General features: G+C 33.4%; 1 protein-coding gene across 1 annotated transcript in view; it reads left to right on the top strand.

Annotated features, from left to right (window-relative positions):
• LOC148950313 (neural cell adhesion molecule 1-A-like) overlaps window positions 1-17955 on the top strand; it is a 170036-nt gene that overhangs the window by 39809 nt on the left and 112272 nt on the right. The window contains exons 3-5 of the mRNA XM_089091834.1: window positions 9126-9256; window positions 11707-11866; window positions 16459-16767. Coding sequence (XP_088947960.1) covers window positions 9126-9256; window positions 11707-11866; window positions 16459-16767 — 600 coding nt within the window. The remainder of the gene's footprint in view (window positions 1-9125; window positions 9257-11706; window positions 11867-16458; window positions 16768-17955) is intronic.

The raw sequence follows: 17955 nt of genomic DNA, 5'->3' as shown, positions 1-17955 counted from the left end.
AAATTAACTGAAAGTAAGGAGTGACTTTAAAACTTAAAACGAACAGAAAATATTCCGCATTTGAAAGGGACTGTCCCCTCTTCAACCTCTCGCTCTTTACGCTAAAGTTTTTATTGTTTTAAAAACAAAAGTTGTGAGACAGAGTCAAACTTTAGAGCAAAGAGCGAGGCCTTGAGGAGAGGACAGCCCCTTTCATATACGGAATAATTTCTGTTCGTTTTAAATTTTAATGCCGCTCCTTACTTTCAAGTAAAAAACTTGTTTTCTCATTTAATTTCTGAACGTCTTTGAATTAATGCAGCTTTGATTTGTTTTTTCACCGTACATGAATAATTAAAACAACATTTGCATGCTAACTTTTCTTCTTTTTTTTTTTGGCTAAATTGCTGTCTCGAAATTTTGTTCTGACGTAACTTACGAATTAACTTACATAACGAACTTCTATATGCTTTATATGTTTATTACGTATATTAGGTGATTCGCCCCCTAGTCAAAACCTCGCTCTTTACGCTAAATTTAAAATTTTGTTCCAAATATTGTAAGAATGACCCCTTAATCACGAAGGCCATTAATTAAAATAAATAGCTCTGATGAAAGTACAAGAAAAACTTTAGCGTAAAGAGCGAGGTAATGACTAGGGGGTGAACTAAATTATATACATAATAATTTCTGTTTGTTTTAAGTTTTGATGTTGCTCCTTACTTTCAGTTCAAAAAATTGTTCTTTTTATTTAATTTCTGATTTTTTTAAAATAATGCTGGGTAATCTGGTGCCCCCTTCATAGCAATGTCCCTTCCCCCAGGAAAAGTTCCTCCATGCAAAGATCCTCTCATGTAATCCCCGATCCACTCACCCACCCACCTACCAGCAAACCCCCCCCCCTGAAAACGTCTGCATGGTTCCCAATAGTAGAATGCATATAATGAATTTGCTTTAAGCCATAGGGATCACCATGCTATTTGCTTGCTGCACGTTCCTGAGTACCTCGCCATGCTATTTCCTTGATGGTCTACACCTTTTCAAAGAGAGTGAGTAGAACCTGTCAAAGAGTTTGATAACTTCTAGCTTAAAGGCATTTCATTGAGTTTGATTAAGAATGAATCATGTCTAGAATTGATTGAGCATATGGCTTTATATCATTTTGCGTAAAAGCTAACTCTATTTGCGAAAAAGGGTACAGCATTTGCGAATTGGACTGTTTGAACGATATTAATTTTTGATTGAATAATGGTGATGTGAATGATCCTAATTAGTGATCGGACCGTATGAAGGTGGTAAAAAAAGGCTAAACTGATTATCAGTTAAGGTAGCCCCGAAGGGCTTGTTAACTCATAGCTTATTTATTATAAATTTGGAATACCATCAATCTATGAAAATGGTTAAGTATGATAAAAATGGTCCTGTGAGTTGACCTGGCTTTACTTCTTCGATGTGTTCTGTATAATACACAAGTGGCGTTTGAACAGTGCTGTCAATTTAAAATAGGGTCTAACGTTATAGTATACTAAAAAGTTGATACTAAGAGAGATGTAGATGGCAAGAAAAGGATTTTAGTAAAGAAATTCAGAACAATCCATAGGAATCCTTACAAATCAAGTAGTGAGGTGTATATGAGTACGAACCGTCAAGGATCATAAGCACCAATGACCCTAACCACCAGGGACCTCAACATCTTTTTTTTATTTATTTTTTTAACACGATATATTTTTTCAAATTTTTTTTACATCTCTAAATCATATCAGAAAAATAGAATGACACTTTTGATTTAAATTTTAAAACATATTCTTGTGCATACCCATACTCCTATTGATGAGGACTGATGGTTCTCATTCAGTATTTTTTATGAAAAACAAACTATTTTTTTTAACTAAATTTTTTTTTGGACTTCGAAATTATTCAACTTTTTTTTACATCTCTAAATTATATCAGAAAAATAGAATGACACTTTTGATTTAAGTTTTAAAACATATTCTTGTTCATACTATACTCCTATTGATGAGGACTGATGGTTCTCCTTCAATATTTTTTCATGAAAAACAAACTTTTTTTTTAAATAATTTTTTTTTACTTCGAAATTATTCAACTTTTTTTCTCTTTTTTTTTAATTTGTTTTATTTTTTAACATGGTATTTTTTCAACTTTTTTTTAAATCTCTAAATCATATCAGAAAAATAGAATGATTCTTTTGATTTAAATTTTAAAACATATTCTTGTACATAACCATACTCCTATTGATAAGGACTGATGGTTCTAATTCAATATTTTTTCATGAAAAACAAACTATTCTTTTTAACTAAATTTTTTTTTGGACTTCGAAATTATTGAACTTTTTTTTACATCTCTAAATCATATCAGAAAAATAAAATGACACTTGATTTAAATTTTAAAACATATTCTTGTGCATACCCATACTCCTATTGATGAGGACTGATGGTTCTAATTCAATGTTTTTTCATGAAAAACAAACTGTTTTTTTTTCTAACTAAATTTTTTTTTATTTTTTTGACTTCGAAATTATTCAACTTTTTTTTAACATGGTATTTTTTTCAACTTTTTTTAAATCTCTAAATCATATCAGAAAAATAGAATGACACTTTTGATTGAAATTTTAAAACATATTCTTGTGCATACCCATACTCCTATTGATGAGGACTGATGGTTCTCATTCAATATTTTTCATGAAAAACAAACTTTTTTCAACTATTTTTTTTGGACTTTGAAATTATTCAATTTTTTTACATCTCTAAACCATATCAGAAAAAGAGAACGACACTTTTTACTTAAATTTTAAAACATATTCTTTTGCATACCCGTACTCCTATTGATGAGGACTGATGGTTCTCATTCAATATTTTTTCATGAAAAACAAACTATTTTTTTAACTAAATTTTTTTGGACTTCGAAATTATTCAACTTTTTTTTATTACATGGTATTTTTTTCAACTTTTTTTACATCTTTAAATCATATCAGAAAAATAGAATGACACTTTTGATTTGAATTTTAAAACATATTCTTCTGCATACCAATACTCCTTTTGATGAGGACTGATGGTTCTTATTCAATATTTTTTCATGAAAAACAAAATATTTTTTTTAACTAAATTTTTTTTGGACTTCAAAATTATTCAACTTTATTTTACATCTTTAAATCATATCAGAAAAGTAGAATGACACTTTTGATTTAGATTTTAAAACATATTGTTATGCATACTTGTACTTCTATTGACGAGGACTGATGGTTCTCATTCAATATTTTTTCATGAAAAACAAAAAAAAATTTAACTAAATTTTTTTTGGACTTCGAAATTATTCAACTTTTTTTTACATCTCTAAATCATATCAGAAAAATAGAATGACACTTTTGATTTAAATTTTAAAACATATTCTTGTGCATACCCAAACTCCTATTGGTGAGGACAGATGGTTCTCATTCAATATTTTTCATGAAAAGCAAATCATTTTTTTTACAAATTTATTGGACTTCGAAATTATTCAAACTTTTTTTTTATTTTTTTATTTTTTAACAAGGTATTTTTTTCAACTTTTTTTTACATCTCTAGATCATATCAGAAAAATAGAATGACACTTTTGATTTAAATTTTAAAACATATTCTTGTGCATACCCATACTCCTATTGATGAGGACTGATGGTTCTGATTCAATATTTTTTCATGAAAAACAAACCATTTTTTTACTAAATTTTTTTTTGGACTTCGAAATTATTCAACTTTTTTTCTATTTTTTAGCATGGTATTTTTCCAACTTTTTTAAATCTCTTAGAATGACGTGAAACATACTTAAAACATAAGAAATTCACATTTAATTGGAATAAGGAAACACCCGCCCAGACACACAGGTAAAAGGAGTGAGAGAGACAAAAAACACATACAAATACGTAGATTCATGCACACAAACCGAGAAAGACATGCATTTTAAATAAGCAAACACCCGCCCAGACACACAGGCAAAAAGAGTGAGAGAGACAAAAACACATACAACTACGTAGATTCAGACACACAAACCGAGAAAGACATGCATTTGGAATAAGCAAACACCCGCCCAGACATACAGGCAAAAAGAGTGGGAGAGACAAAAAAACATACAAGTACGTAGATTCTGACACATAAACCGAGAAAGACAGGCATTGGAATAAGCAAACACCCGCCCAGACACACAGTCAAAAAGAGTGAGAGAGACAAAATCACATACAAATACGTAGATTCCGACACACAAACCGAGGAAGACATGAATTGGAATAAGTAAACACCCGCCCAGAAACACAGGCAAAAAGAGTGAGAGAGACAAAAACACATACAAATACGTAGATTCAGACACACAAACCGAGAAGGACATTGATTTAGAATAAGTAAACACCCGTCCAGACACACAGGCAAAAAGAGTGAGAGAGACAAAAACACATACAAATACGTAGATTCAGAAAAACAAACCGAGAAAGACATTCATTGGAATAAGCAAACACCCGCCCAGACACCGAGGCAAAAAGAGTGAGAGAGACAGAAACACATACGAATACGTAGATTCAGTCACACAAACCGAGCAAGACGTGCATTGGAATAAGCAAACACCCGCCCAGACATGTGGCAAAATGAGTGAGATAGACAAAAAAACATACAAATACATAGATTCGGACACACAAACCGAAAAAGGCATGCATTGGAATAAGAAAACACCCGCCCAGACACACAGGCAAAAAGAGTGAGTCCTCATTAATAGGAGTATGGGCATGCACAAGAATATGCACAAGAATAAAATTTAAATCAAAAGTGTCATTCTATTTTTCTGATATGATTTAGAGATGTAAAAAAAGTGAAAAAAATACCATGTTAAAAAATAAAAAAAAATAAAAAAAAATTGAATAATTTCGAAGTCAAAAAAAAATTTAGTTCAAAAAAATATTTTGTTTTTCCGAAAAAATATTGCATGAGAATCATCAATCCTCATCAAAAAGAGTATTGGTATGCACAAGGATATGTCTTAAAAGTTTGAATCAAAAGTGTCATTCTTTTTTTCTGATATGATTTAGATGTAAAAAAAAAGTCGAAAAAATTTATCATGTTAAAAAAATAAATAAAAAAAGTTAAAAAAACTTCAAAAAAAAATCCAAAAAAATGGGGGTAGGGGGCCAAAAAAGTTGGGGGGAGGGAGCCCCTTTGGAGTTTGGGGAATAGGGGACCTTTGGGGGTTGAGGTCCCTGGTGGTTAGGGTCATTGGTGCTTATGATCCTTGACGGTTCGTACTCATATACACCTCACTCCTTGATTTGTAACAATTTCTATGGATTGTTCTGAATTTCTTTATTAAAATCCTTTTCTTGCCATCTACATCTCTCTTAGTATCAACTTTTTAGTATACTATAACGTTAGCCTCTATTTTAAATTGATAACACTGTTCAAACGCCAATTGTGTATTATACAGAACACATCGAAGAAGTAAAGCCAGGTCAACTCACAGGACCATTTTATCATCGTTAACCATTTTCATAGATTGATGTTGTTCCAAATTTATAACAAATAAGCATGAGTTAACAAGCCCTTCGGGGTTACCTTAACTGATAATCAGTTTAGCCTTTTTTTACCACCTTCATACGGTCCGATCACTAAATAGGATCATTGACATCTCTATTATTCAATCAAAAATTAATATCGTTCAAACAGTCCTATTCGCAAATGCTGTACCCTTTTTCGCAAATAGAGTTAGCTTTTACGCAAAACGATATAAAGCCATATGCTCAATCAATTCTAGACATGATGCATTCTTAATCAATCTCGATGAGATGCCTTTAAGCTAGAGGTTATCAAACTCTTTGACAGGTTCTACTCACTCTCTTTGAAAAGGTGTAGACCATCAAGCAAATAGCATGGCGAGGTACTAAGGAACGTGCTGCAAGCAAATGGCACGGTGATCCCTATAGCTTTAAGCCAATTCATTATATGCATTCTACTCCCAATAACCAATGCTATATGTAAACATTGGACAAAGTTAAAAAATTGCAGCCCTTCCCCCGGGGACTGTGGGGGATTAAGTCATCTCTGAAGACATCGGGTGACTTTGGGAAAAAGAGCGTGGGGGGTCTAGTTGCCCTCCATTTTTTTTGTTCACTTAGAAAGAGATCTAGAACTTTTAATTTCCGATCGAATGAGCCCTCCCGTGATATTCTAGGACCACTGGGTTGATACGATCACCCCTGGGATAAAAAAAAACCAAACAAACACGCATCTATGATCTTTCTTCTGTCAAAAAATACAGAATTCCACATTTTTAAAGATAGGAGCTTAAAACTTCTATAGCAGGGTTCTCTGATACGCTAAATCTGACGGTGTAATTTTCGTTAAATTTCTATGGATTTTAGGGGATGTTTCCCCCTTTTTTCTAAAATAGGCCAAATATTCTCAGGCACATAGCTTTTAATTCGTGTTGAAACTTATATATTTAAAATCAGAATAAAAATCTGATCCTTTTGATGTATCTATTGTTATCAAAATTCCGCTTTTTAGAGTTTCGGTTACTATTGAGTCGGGTCGTTCCTTACTTACAGTTTGTTACCACGAACTGTTTGACTAAACATACTTCTTCGAAAAACTTCATTTGACATTTCAACAGTTTTGTTTTGGCGTTACTTTTATAAAGTTTGAACTAAATATAGTAAAGAAAAGATAGTAACAATAATTGCCTTCTTAGAACAGTAAAGCTAAATAAATAACAAATGTATATTAAAACTAAGACCTCTTTGTTGCTTCCTGTAAACTTTGTTTTATTGTTTTCCAAAATGCTATCTCGTACTGCAGCCCAGAGTTTCCCCCTTGGTAGACGAAGCTTGTCAATGTATTTTATATCTTTTCATAGAAGTTAAATTTTACAATAATTCTTAGCTACAGATAGGGCTAAGGATTTAATTCGTATCTGATAGTATTAAATAAAAAAAAGGGTTTTTTTTAACTGAGAGTAAGGAGCAGCAATAAAACTTAAAACGAACAGAAATTATTCCGTATATGAAAAGGTCTGTCCCCTCGTCAACGCTTCGCTCTTTACGCTCAAGTTTTTTATTGTTAAAAAAAAAGAGTTTTGAGAAAGAGTCAAACTTTAACGTAAGGAGCGAGGCGTGGAGGCGGGGACAGCCCCTTTCATATACGGAATAATTTCTGTTCGTTTTAAGTTTTAATGTTGCCCCTTACTTTCAGTTAAATAAAACTTGTTTTTTTAATTTAATTTCTGAACGTTTTTGAATCAATGCAGGTTTTCATTTCGGCTCACCGTACATGAATTATTAAAACGAAATTTGCATATTAATTTTACTTTTCTTTGGTTAAATGGCTTTCTCGAAAGTTCTTTTAATTTTATTTACGAACGTTTTTATTAGTAATAAATATACGTAACTTACGAATTAACTTCCGTAACTAGCTTCTATGTTCATATATTTTTAATACGTATATTAGGGGGCTTACCCCTCTAGTCAATACCTCACTCTTTACGGTAAAATTCGAATTTTGTTCCAATTCTTTAAAAAGGACCCCTTAATCACAAAGGCCGTTAATTAGAATAAATAGCTCTTATGAAAATACTAAAAAACTTTAGCGTAAAGAGCGAGGTATTGACTAGGCGGCGAACCCAATCGTGTACGTAATAATTTCCGTTCGTGTTAAGTTTTGATGTTGCTCATTACTTTCAGTTGAAAAACTTGTTTTTTTTTAATTTAATTTCTGATCGTTTTTTAAATAATGCTGGGAAATCTGGCGTCCCCTTCATAGCAATGCCCCTTACCCCATGAAAACTTCCTTCATAAAAAGATTCTCTCACTTAACACCCGACCCACCCAACCCCCCTACCAGCAAAAATCCTCCCTGAATACGTCTGTATGCTTCCCAATAACCAATACTATATTTAAACATTGGGCAAAGTTCGTAAATTGCAGCCCTTCCCCCGGGGACTGCGGGGGATTAAATCATCTCCAAAGACATAGTAAATATATTTTTGACCATGCTGAACAAAATGGCTCCCTCAAAAATTTTGATCGGGTCACTTTTGGAAAAAATTAGCGTGGGAGGGGGCCTAGTTGCCCTCCATTTTTTGGTCACTTAAAAATGGCAATAGAATTTTTAATTTCCTTATGAATGAGCCCTCCCGCGATATCCTAGGAACAGTGGGTCGATACGATCAACCCTGGGGGAAAAATATAAAATAAATAAACACGGATCGGTGATCTTTCTTCTGGCAAAAAATATAAAATTCCACATTTTTACAGATAGGAACTTGAAACCTCTACAGTAGGGTTTTCTGATACGCTGAATCAGATGGTGTGATTTTCATTAAGGCTCTATGACTTTTAGGGGTGTTTCCCCCTTTTTTCGAAAATCAGGCAAATTTTCTCAGGCGCTTAACTTGTGATAGGTAGGACTAAACTTGATGAAATATATATTTGAAATTAGCATAAAAATTTGATTCTTTTGATGTATCTATTGATATCAAAATTCCTTTTTTTAGAGTTTCGGTTACTATTGACCCAGGTCACTGTTTACTTACAGTTCGTTGCCACGAACTGTTTGAAAATAGATCATGATATGTGTCTACACTGTTGACAGGCATATAAACTTAAATTAATATTGGGGGTGGGGGAGTGGGCTAAATTTTGAAAAGAGTAGAAAATATACTATTTGAATGGAAACTTAAAGAGAACGTTTTTTTTTTAAACTTAAACTCAAAGAAAAGTTTACTGATATGTGATTAAAGATCCTAAAATAGTTCTGCCCGTGTGCTGATGTTGTTAACTTAAAAAAGGAAACGATATCAAACAAAAGACATAAATCTAAAATTAAACATCGAGAAATAATCCATTCGCAATTAAGAAAAAAGTTTGCCCCTTTAGTAAATATAGTAGGCAAATTGTGTCCCTCCATTGCATTTCTACTTTCACATCGAGCTTTAATATTTATAACACTGTCGACACGCATTTTAATGTATATTTTTTCCAAGATAGACTTCGCTTCTGAAGCTTCTTTGGCAGTAAAACGTAAGCATGTACAAAGAAAAGAAAATATTTTCTTGGTCCTTTTTAAAAGTTGTGAGTGAATTCTTTGAAGTGTAATGATGAAAAGACTGTCGTTTTATAGATCCCCCAAGCCCATCGGTGATGATTGGCTCAGCTCTAGACATTGATTTTATTATTGAAGGCGATGATATATTTCTGGAATGTGTTGTTGATGCCAACCCTTCTGTTGAAAAGCTGTCCTGGTTCAGAAATGTAAGTAGTGAATTCAAAACAATGAACGATAATAGAAGATGAAAGTTTTATCATCTCTGAAAGGTGTAAATAAACATGTTTACAACATGCAGATAGGGCATTTTTTCATGATTGTTGTTACACAATGTTTGAAATTCATATCGAATTGACATTTTGGGTTTCAAAAATGACATTAATTTGGCGGCCAAAATGTAATTTTGTAGCTAAATATTTTTATGTAGAGCAAAAACAAAGAGAACAATACTGATAAACAGCATAATTGAGCATTTTATGTGAGTTTTGTCTTCTTTTATACACGAAACGTAATTATATATTGTTATACTGAAAATGGTTTTGAATTTGACTAATTTTGTGTTAATCTACAATCGATAGTATTTCAAATCCTATAAGAATTTGCTTAAAATAACCTGCTGCTGGAAATTTGGCATTAGAGGTACACGAAAGAAGCTTCATGAGAGCTTAATGAGAGCTAAATGAGAGCACTCAATAGGCTTAATCATTTGAGCATGTTCCAAGGGGACGAGGACTTCAGATGATGATGAAGACAACCATTTTAGTTTGCCAGTGACGCCTACAACATTTTTCAAAACAACACAGGTAATGATAACCTTGACAATGGGGATGATGTTAACGAGGACACGAACGAAGACATGGTCGATGATGAAGACGGTAAACAGAAATTCTGATAATATGATGGTTTCGTCATCTCTAGGCTATAGGCCTACCCTTTATGGTCAGATGCCTCCCCTTTCTCTTCATTTCAGGTAAAGGAGAGCTTGGCCCAAGGCCGAAACATCAACAAAAAATATATAAATTGGAATTTCTCTCTGACAAACCCTAATTTAGCCTGCACACTAAAGGTATATGAATTCCCAGACCCAGCTTAGTAAATTATTTAATTCTAGGCCAAAAAATTTTTGGCACAAAGATTTGATATAATTTAAAGGCACTTAGAAGTCATCTGATTCTGTAGCCTCTGACCAATCAAGAACTAAATCTCATCATTGTCAGAGTTGAGGTTACTGCCATCTTTCTGATTTTTACCACAGATGAAGTCTTTGCTGCATTCATCAAATTGAACCACCACTGATGTCCTCTTCCGAAATCGTTATCGTGACCAAAATCGCCAGAGCTGACATCGACGTCGTTGTTTATAAGTCTTCATTTGCGAAGTCACTGCTTATGTTTTCAACATCTGTATTCTTCAAACTTTTACTTTCATCGTGAATGGAATTATATTACTTTCCTTGTCTTTTACGTTGTTTTTGTCGTCTTTAATGTTTTTAAAACTTTGTCGGAACCATTATCATCACCAACATTTTATATCCTGAATTAAATCACAAACCTTTAGTTTTCTATGAGAAACTAGGGGCTTGTAGCTATAGGCCTATAGGCTTTATCGTCCCTCCTGTACTTTCTCCATCAAGACCAGGAGGTATTGTTCTATGGTGAGTTGTCTTTATTAGAAAGTGAATTAATTAAAGTTTGAGGTTAGGCTTTTTAGCAGCGTAGAGAGTAAAGAGTAATAGAGTAGAGAGTAACAGTGGGGCTTCAGTCTTTCACTATTACTTGCCTTTTTTGTTGTTAGGTCTTTTGATTCAGCTGAACTTCGGAGGACTTATTATTAATTGAAAAAGCATGGCTCAACCGTACAGTCTATTCAAACTTATTGTAAAGCCTGTAAAAATTTTGATATTTCTTTGAAGATTAACGTCTAAATCATAATGTCTAGAAGGTCAAACGAGAAACAGGTTATCCCCGGATGGGGTGGGAAAACGTCGTAAGGAAACATTTAAAGGAAATGAGAACTTCCTGGGAGGGTGTAAAGAGGGTTTGATTAAACTGGGACGGGAGAGGAGTTCGAATTGCTGTGTTGGCCTCAGGCAGCTTGGTGCTTCAATGAGTTGTTGTTAGTAGCAGTAGTAGTATGAGAACCAAGAGGTCGGTAAATTGCTGATTCTGGATTTTTTTTTTTTTTTTAGAACAAGATTTTCATCCTTTGTCCTCCCAATTGAATCGATAACCATTATTTTTGTGTTTGATTTCAAACTGGAATATGAAGAGACACGGCCTTGTTATATATTTTACCAAAATTGGCTATTTACCTAAGCAAAATAAGATCTAGATGACAGCCTACACAAGAAAGAAGTCCCTCTTCACTATGTTTCTTTATTTTTATGAAACTTAAACGATAAAATCTCTTAAAAAGCACTCCCTTCAAAATAGATAGCTTCATTTTGGGTGCTGATTTCCCCCCATTTTTTCTCTTTGTTCATCTATCCTTTTTTATTCTCCGTATCCTACTTGAAAGTCCGTCAATTTACTGATGAAAGATGACCCATTTTTACAGAAGATACTCATTTTTTCTTTGCATTTATTTTCTTCTTCTGTAATGCATTATTTTCGGCAAACAAAGTATAGCCAAAAAGCTTTATCGTCTTTTCTTCCAGGGGCTCTTAATCCAACAGGACGTCCAATCTGGTATCATAATTAGCAATCAAAGTTTGGTTTTGAGAAAAGTAAAGTCTTCCTTGAGAGGGAATTTTGGATGTAGCGCGGTGAATAGAGTTGGAGAGGGAACGAGCCCACCATTACTCCTCAGAATTAAGTGTAAGTAGATTCTAAGATCCCCCGATTTGTTTGGATTTATTGAGAGTCCCTTATAAACTAGTTTCCCTTGGTCAAGTTTTGCTACCACTTTGGGTAAAACCAAGATGATTGTTTAGCTTCCGACTTGAGGAAAATGGGAGATGGAGCCAGACAAAGGGCCTAATTGGTTAATATGCTACATTAACAAACCAAACCTTAGAAATGCTGGGAAATGAATATATGGGTAATAAATAAAGAAAACGAAGAAGAGAGATGATATGGATACAAAGATAAAACCATTGATGATTCCAGAGAAAAAAGTAAACCCATAAAAAACTTACGGATGGTTATGTCTTTCCATCAACCAACTTTTAATTTAAAGCATCTATGTAGCAAAAATAAATACTAAATTTGCTTTCCTCACAACAGTGCAGCTGGCATGCAAATATTCTTGTCTGTTCAGTTGAACATCTTCTTCATTATTCCCTGAAATTTTAAAACCTAGCCGTTCTTGGGATATAGCTGGTACACCCTTTTGACAACCTGCACACATATTGTATGTTTGGTTTAATTCAGCATTCCTCAGCCTTCCCTGAAGATGTTGCCCTAATAGCCTTAGCTGTATTAGTTGTATCGCAAGTATCAGCAGTAGTAGTAGTGGTAAAAGAAGTAGCATTATCTTTAGTAGTAGAGATATTAGTAGTAGTAACAGTAGTAGTAGCAATTGAAGTAGTAGTGGTGATAATAGCAGTATTTTGCACATAGTGCCTTTCGTTTGATTCAACGTATCCTGTAAGTTTCAACTAAATGCTCTAAGCCGTTGTAAAGATATTGCATACGCGTCTAGTGACAACCTGCATGTACATAGTGTGTTTTAATTTAGTTCAATATTGCCTAAAATTTTCAATTTAAAACCCTTAGCTTTGGTAATAGTCGTGGAAGAAGTAGTAGAGGTACATTTAGTAGGACTAGTAGTAGCAGTGGTAGTTTTAGTTTTAGTATTAGTAATAACAGTGGGCAAACGTGTCTTTTCGGCCAATTAAACATCCCCTCATCTTGCCCTGAAAGTTTCAGCTTAATACTCTTAGCAGTTCCCGCGATATGCCCTTTTAACAACCTGCATGAACATAGTGTTTAAATTTTCCCTTTAATCCCCTTGACCTTGGTAGTGGCCGTGATAAAGCAGTAATTAGTGTTGGGCGATAATTTGATTAAACGATATATCAATATTTTGATATTTTTACTTTCGATATATTGATTTCGATATTTCTTATAATTATTTTTTTTTGCTCAGATTAACTTTAGGGTTTGGCAAATACCTAATTCAATAACAAAGCAATTCAATAACAAAAAGAGTATTTTGCGTATTTGTTTTTCCAAATTTGGAATAAAGTACAGAAAAACTTCAATTGTATGAACGAATATTACGAAAACGTGATTTGGAATTGCTCGGGCTCAGGATAAAGAAAATAAGCTACTGGCTATTTTGGGCTATTCCAATCAGCAATATGTCAATATTCCCCCCTGAAAATTGGTTCAGCCTTTCAGTGATCAAATAAAAAGAATATTTTTTTCAACTGAAAGTAAGGAGCAACAGTAAAACTTAAAACAACAGAAATTGTTATGTATATGAAGGGTATAACCCCTTCTCTATACCTTCCTCTTCCGCCAAAGTTTCTTTTTGAATTTTAACAATCTCTTTACTTTAATTAGACGGCTCTTGCATTTTAGGAGTAGTTCTTAAATAATTGGGACAAAAAGTAAAAATTAGCATAAAGTGTAAGGTATTGAGGAGGGGGATTTGCCCTCACATACGGGATGATTTCTGATGGTTTTAAGTTTTAATATTACTCCTTAGTTTTAGTTGAGAAAATTAGTTTTTTATTTAATTTCTGATCGTTTTCCAAATAATGCCAGAAAATCCACCTTTTCTGTCCATGTAAAGTCCCCCCCCCCCAATAAAATTCATCCTTGGAAAGTTCCTCTCGCGTGAGATCCTCTATCCTCTAGACACTTCCATCCCTGCTGAAAATTCCCACAAAAAACTTCTTGCGGACAATTCCGTCTGAAAAATTATTTTTAGCCTACTTTTTGTTTGAAAAAAGACTTGTATTTCTTCTAACTTCTAACCGTTTTTAGAACCTGCAAAAAATCTTCCCTCCGTGGAAAATTTTTCCTGGAAATTCTCTCCTCCCAATGTCTCAATGGAAAGTTTCTCCCGTGTGAAGTACCCCCATGGAAAATCTCCCGCAGAAAATTCTCCCACGAAAATCCCCCAGACAATTTCAAACCCTTTGAAAATTTTCCCTGGGCAATTTTCCCGGAATATCTCCACGTAGAAAATTGAATTGGCAAAGAGAAAGTAAATAAAATAAAAAAAAATTTGTATAAGAATTCTGGTAAATTCCCACGTGTATAGTTTCCTTTTTAAAATTCTTCCTCGGAAACTTCCCTCCCCATGCAAAATTCTCCCCTTGGAAAATCTCCCCCCAGAAAATTCACTCTCCCCCAAAAATGTCTGTTTACTTCCTAATAACAAATGCTGTATGTAAACACTAGACAAATTTCGTAACTTATATCCTTTTTCTCCAGGAGCTTGGAGGGTCGTGTCAACCCCAGAGGTATGATACTTACCTTTCAACTATGGTGACTAAAATGACTATTTTGAAATTTTGATCAGATGAGTTTGGTAACAAATAATCGTGGGAGGGAGGGGGAATTTAGTTTCCCTCCAATTGGTTTGGTCATGAAATTGAGAACTAGAATTGTAATTTCCGTCCGAGCAAGCCCTATCCCAATCTTATATGACTAATAGTTCGATGAAATCATATTGACAAAAAAAAAAAAATAAAACAGAACAAATAAAAACGCATCTGTGATATTTCTTTTGGCAAAACTTACAAAATTTCACATCTTTTCAGATGGAATCTAGAAACCCTTACAGTAAGGTTCTCTGATATGCCATATCTGTATATTTTTATTAGGATGAATTGACTTTTTAAGGGCGTTTCCAACCTTTCTCAAAAATCATACAAATTTTCTCAGGCTCTAAGCTTTTGATGGGTACATAAAACTTGATGAAATTTATATATCTGGATCTTTTGTTATCTAAATGACAAATATATCTTAAAATTTAAATGGCGAGGGGCTTTTTCTTCATTTGTAAATAAAATCAAATTAAAATATCAAAAATGGAGCTTTTGAATAAAAAAGCTCCAAAAAGTCATTTTTCAATGAGGGGGCAAGTGCTCCCCAGATATTTTTCCTTCTGGCCATTTAGTTCTTTGAAGGCTAAGGGTGCGTTAACCCTACTCCTATTTGTTGTCATTTCTGTTCATTTTAGGTTTGAGTTATTTATTCAGTGTAGTATGTGTTCCTTCTGGGTTTTATTTATTCATTAGTAGTGATTTCTGTTAATTTTAAGCTTGAATTGTTATTTGACTTTTTTCTGTCTGTTTTTGATTCAGTGTAGCTCTTCACATTTCTATGCATAACCTCTTTTCTAGAATCCTTTTTTAGTTAATTCAATAAAAAGAGCACTAGAACTTTCAATTTTATATCAAATGAATTTTAGCTTGATTCTGTCAAAGACCAGCTCTGACCCTTCGAAAGACTTCTAGATTCTGACATCTTTTATCCCAGTAGGATTTCTTATTTACTCTGAGAAATTGATCTTGGGTACAAATTTAGTTGTAGGTAATAAATAGTCGACTTAGGCTTGATTCTTGGACTTAAAGAGAAAAGTTATACAATTATTCACTTGAGGAACTTCTCTTTAGATATTTTCCTGTCAGAATAAAAAAAGAACATTAATTTGTTTTTACTTCTTTGGAATAGAACTTTATATTTCTTTATTTTAAAGTTTATGCTTTAGGAAACCGGAGAATTATTAGACATGCTGCTAAACTCTCGTGGAATCCTAGCTTTTGTCGATAATTATTTTAGTGAACTTAACAACTCCGATCAGTTATAAACTTGGATATTTTTTTTCCTCGTTTTCATTTAAAGTTGATTTTTGTTAGACGTAGAGGTTGGTTGACTTAAATAAAAAGCAGCGTATTTTAAATGTAAATAATGAGAAGCACCAACACCAAAACTAAAACCACCACCACACTCAAATATTCACCCCCCCCCCTCGTTATCTATGGTAAAGCATGTCTAGTGCTTTTCTGGCAGGACTTTAAAATAAAATAAATATAGCCAGTTGCTCATTGCAAATGCTTTATTTACTGATTGCCTTTCACAGCATTTGAACAGAAATTCTCATATTAAAGCAAAAGTGAGATTTTTTCTTTAACCTTTGTTATAGAAACTTAATTTTTATGCTTTCCATGTACTGGAGCATTCTGGGTGAATTATTGAATAAAATTAAAAAATAAAGTAAAAAGTAAATCAAAGGACAATATTTAACCTACAAATTTTAAAATGTCCTCCAACTTAAGCCACAGTCTGTATCAATAAATCTTGCATTCTTTTCCCACAAGATTGGCTTAGGAGAGCCCCAAGCAGATTTATGTAATTTTGGCGTTAAAATCCACTTCTTGGTTGATGTAAACCTCCGGCTTGAGAGGTTTCTGTGTATACATCTATTTATAATAAAAGACATTTTTCAGATACTCCTGTGTGTAAGAACCAAAATGTCACCAAAGTATACGCTCACGAAATGGAAACAGTAAAGTTTAAATGTGACGTATATTCAGACCCTCCCAAAGTGGCCTTCAGATGGACGATGGCAACAGGAAGGGAAACAGCCTTAATACCCCGTATTCCTACCTCAAATGTTCAAGCTAAAGATTCTGATGTTACTAGCTTATTGGAATTCACACCGAAGAGGGATTCTGATTTTGGTAGATTTCTATGCTGGGCCAGTAATAGCGTTGGTAACATGAAAATTCCTTGCATATTTGAACTTTTAAAAGAAGGTATGAAAATTCTGATTCTTTTTTCTATCATCCCTCAACGCTGCATTCAGGATCTGGTGCTTTGCTTTGTTTTTGGTTCATTTGGTCTCCAAATAATTAGCTGTTGTCATTTCTCTTGAGCTAGGACCCCCTCAACACAAAATATAATAAATAAAGGAAAGATACGTCTTCTATGAGAAGAATTCCTTCGAATATGTCTGTACGGAGTAGGCTACTCGACGAGTAAGTATTTTTGTGTCAAAGCAGTTTAGCGTTATTCTTGGTTCTAAAAAGCTTTGCTGATTAGATTTCAGTCATTTTTGTCAGTCATGCTCTCCGCATGACCTTTGCAGTCTGTTCTTCTTTTTTTCTTCTTTTTTTTTTGCTCTGCTTAAAAATCGTATTTTGCAGCAATGCTGAATGAAAATCAATATTTGTGAATACTATGAATACAAAGCCCGTTAGAAGCCAGTTGGGTTATTATCCAGGTTAAATTCCACCAAAGAATAAAAAAAACACTCCTTTTAACCTGATTTTGAATCTTCTATATTTTCTCAATAAATTTTGTATTTTATATCCTACTGAACAAAGATCCTGTCAGACGACAAGCACAAAAAGAGTGTAGTGTATAGTTTTTATGTAGACAGAAGAAAAACATTAATATATAATATTTTCAAATATACAACATTTTGAAACAAATAAGATACTTTCATTTGGAAATGTAGTGATTGAAAGGGTAATCAATTTCAATTATCTGGGAATGATTATTGATGAAATGATTACATGGAAAGATCATGTGAGGGCACTTTCCATTAAAATTTCCCGAGGGACAGGTATTCTAAATAGACTAAAGCATTTTATTCCTCGTGAAGCACTTAGAACTTTATATTATACTCTCATTTCTTCCTATTTAGAGTAAGGATGTGCTCTTTGGTCTTATTCTTGTAATTATAATGCACGTAAAATCCAAGTACTACAAAATCGGGCAGTAAAAACTCTATTTTCGTATAAATACTCTACAAGTGATTCCTAAAATATCTATGCTCCGAGTTGCAAGTTTAGTTTACTCGTGTATTAATTTTTTAGCACCACTTGGACAAAGACAACTTAATATATTTTCAAATGGCTTCAGAATATCATTCATACCCAACAACCTCATCTGAAAATAATTTAGTCAATTCAGAAATACGCCACAGCCATAGAGGTGCA

The sequence above is a fragment of the Artemia sp. Qi Xiang Cuo genome, chromosome 7, assembly GCF_049724085.1.
Source record: "Artemia sp. Qi Xiang Cuo chromosome 7, ASM4972408v1, whole genome shotgun sequence".
Classification (NCBI taxonomy): domain Eukaryota; kingdom Metazoa; phylum Arthropoda; class Branchiopoda; order Anostraca; family Artemiidae; genus Artemia; species Artemia sp. Qi Xiang Cuo.
The sequence above is the reverse complement of the archived record's forward strand: the minus strand, read 5'-3'. Positions and strand labels throughout refer to the sequence as shown.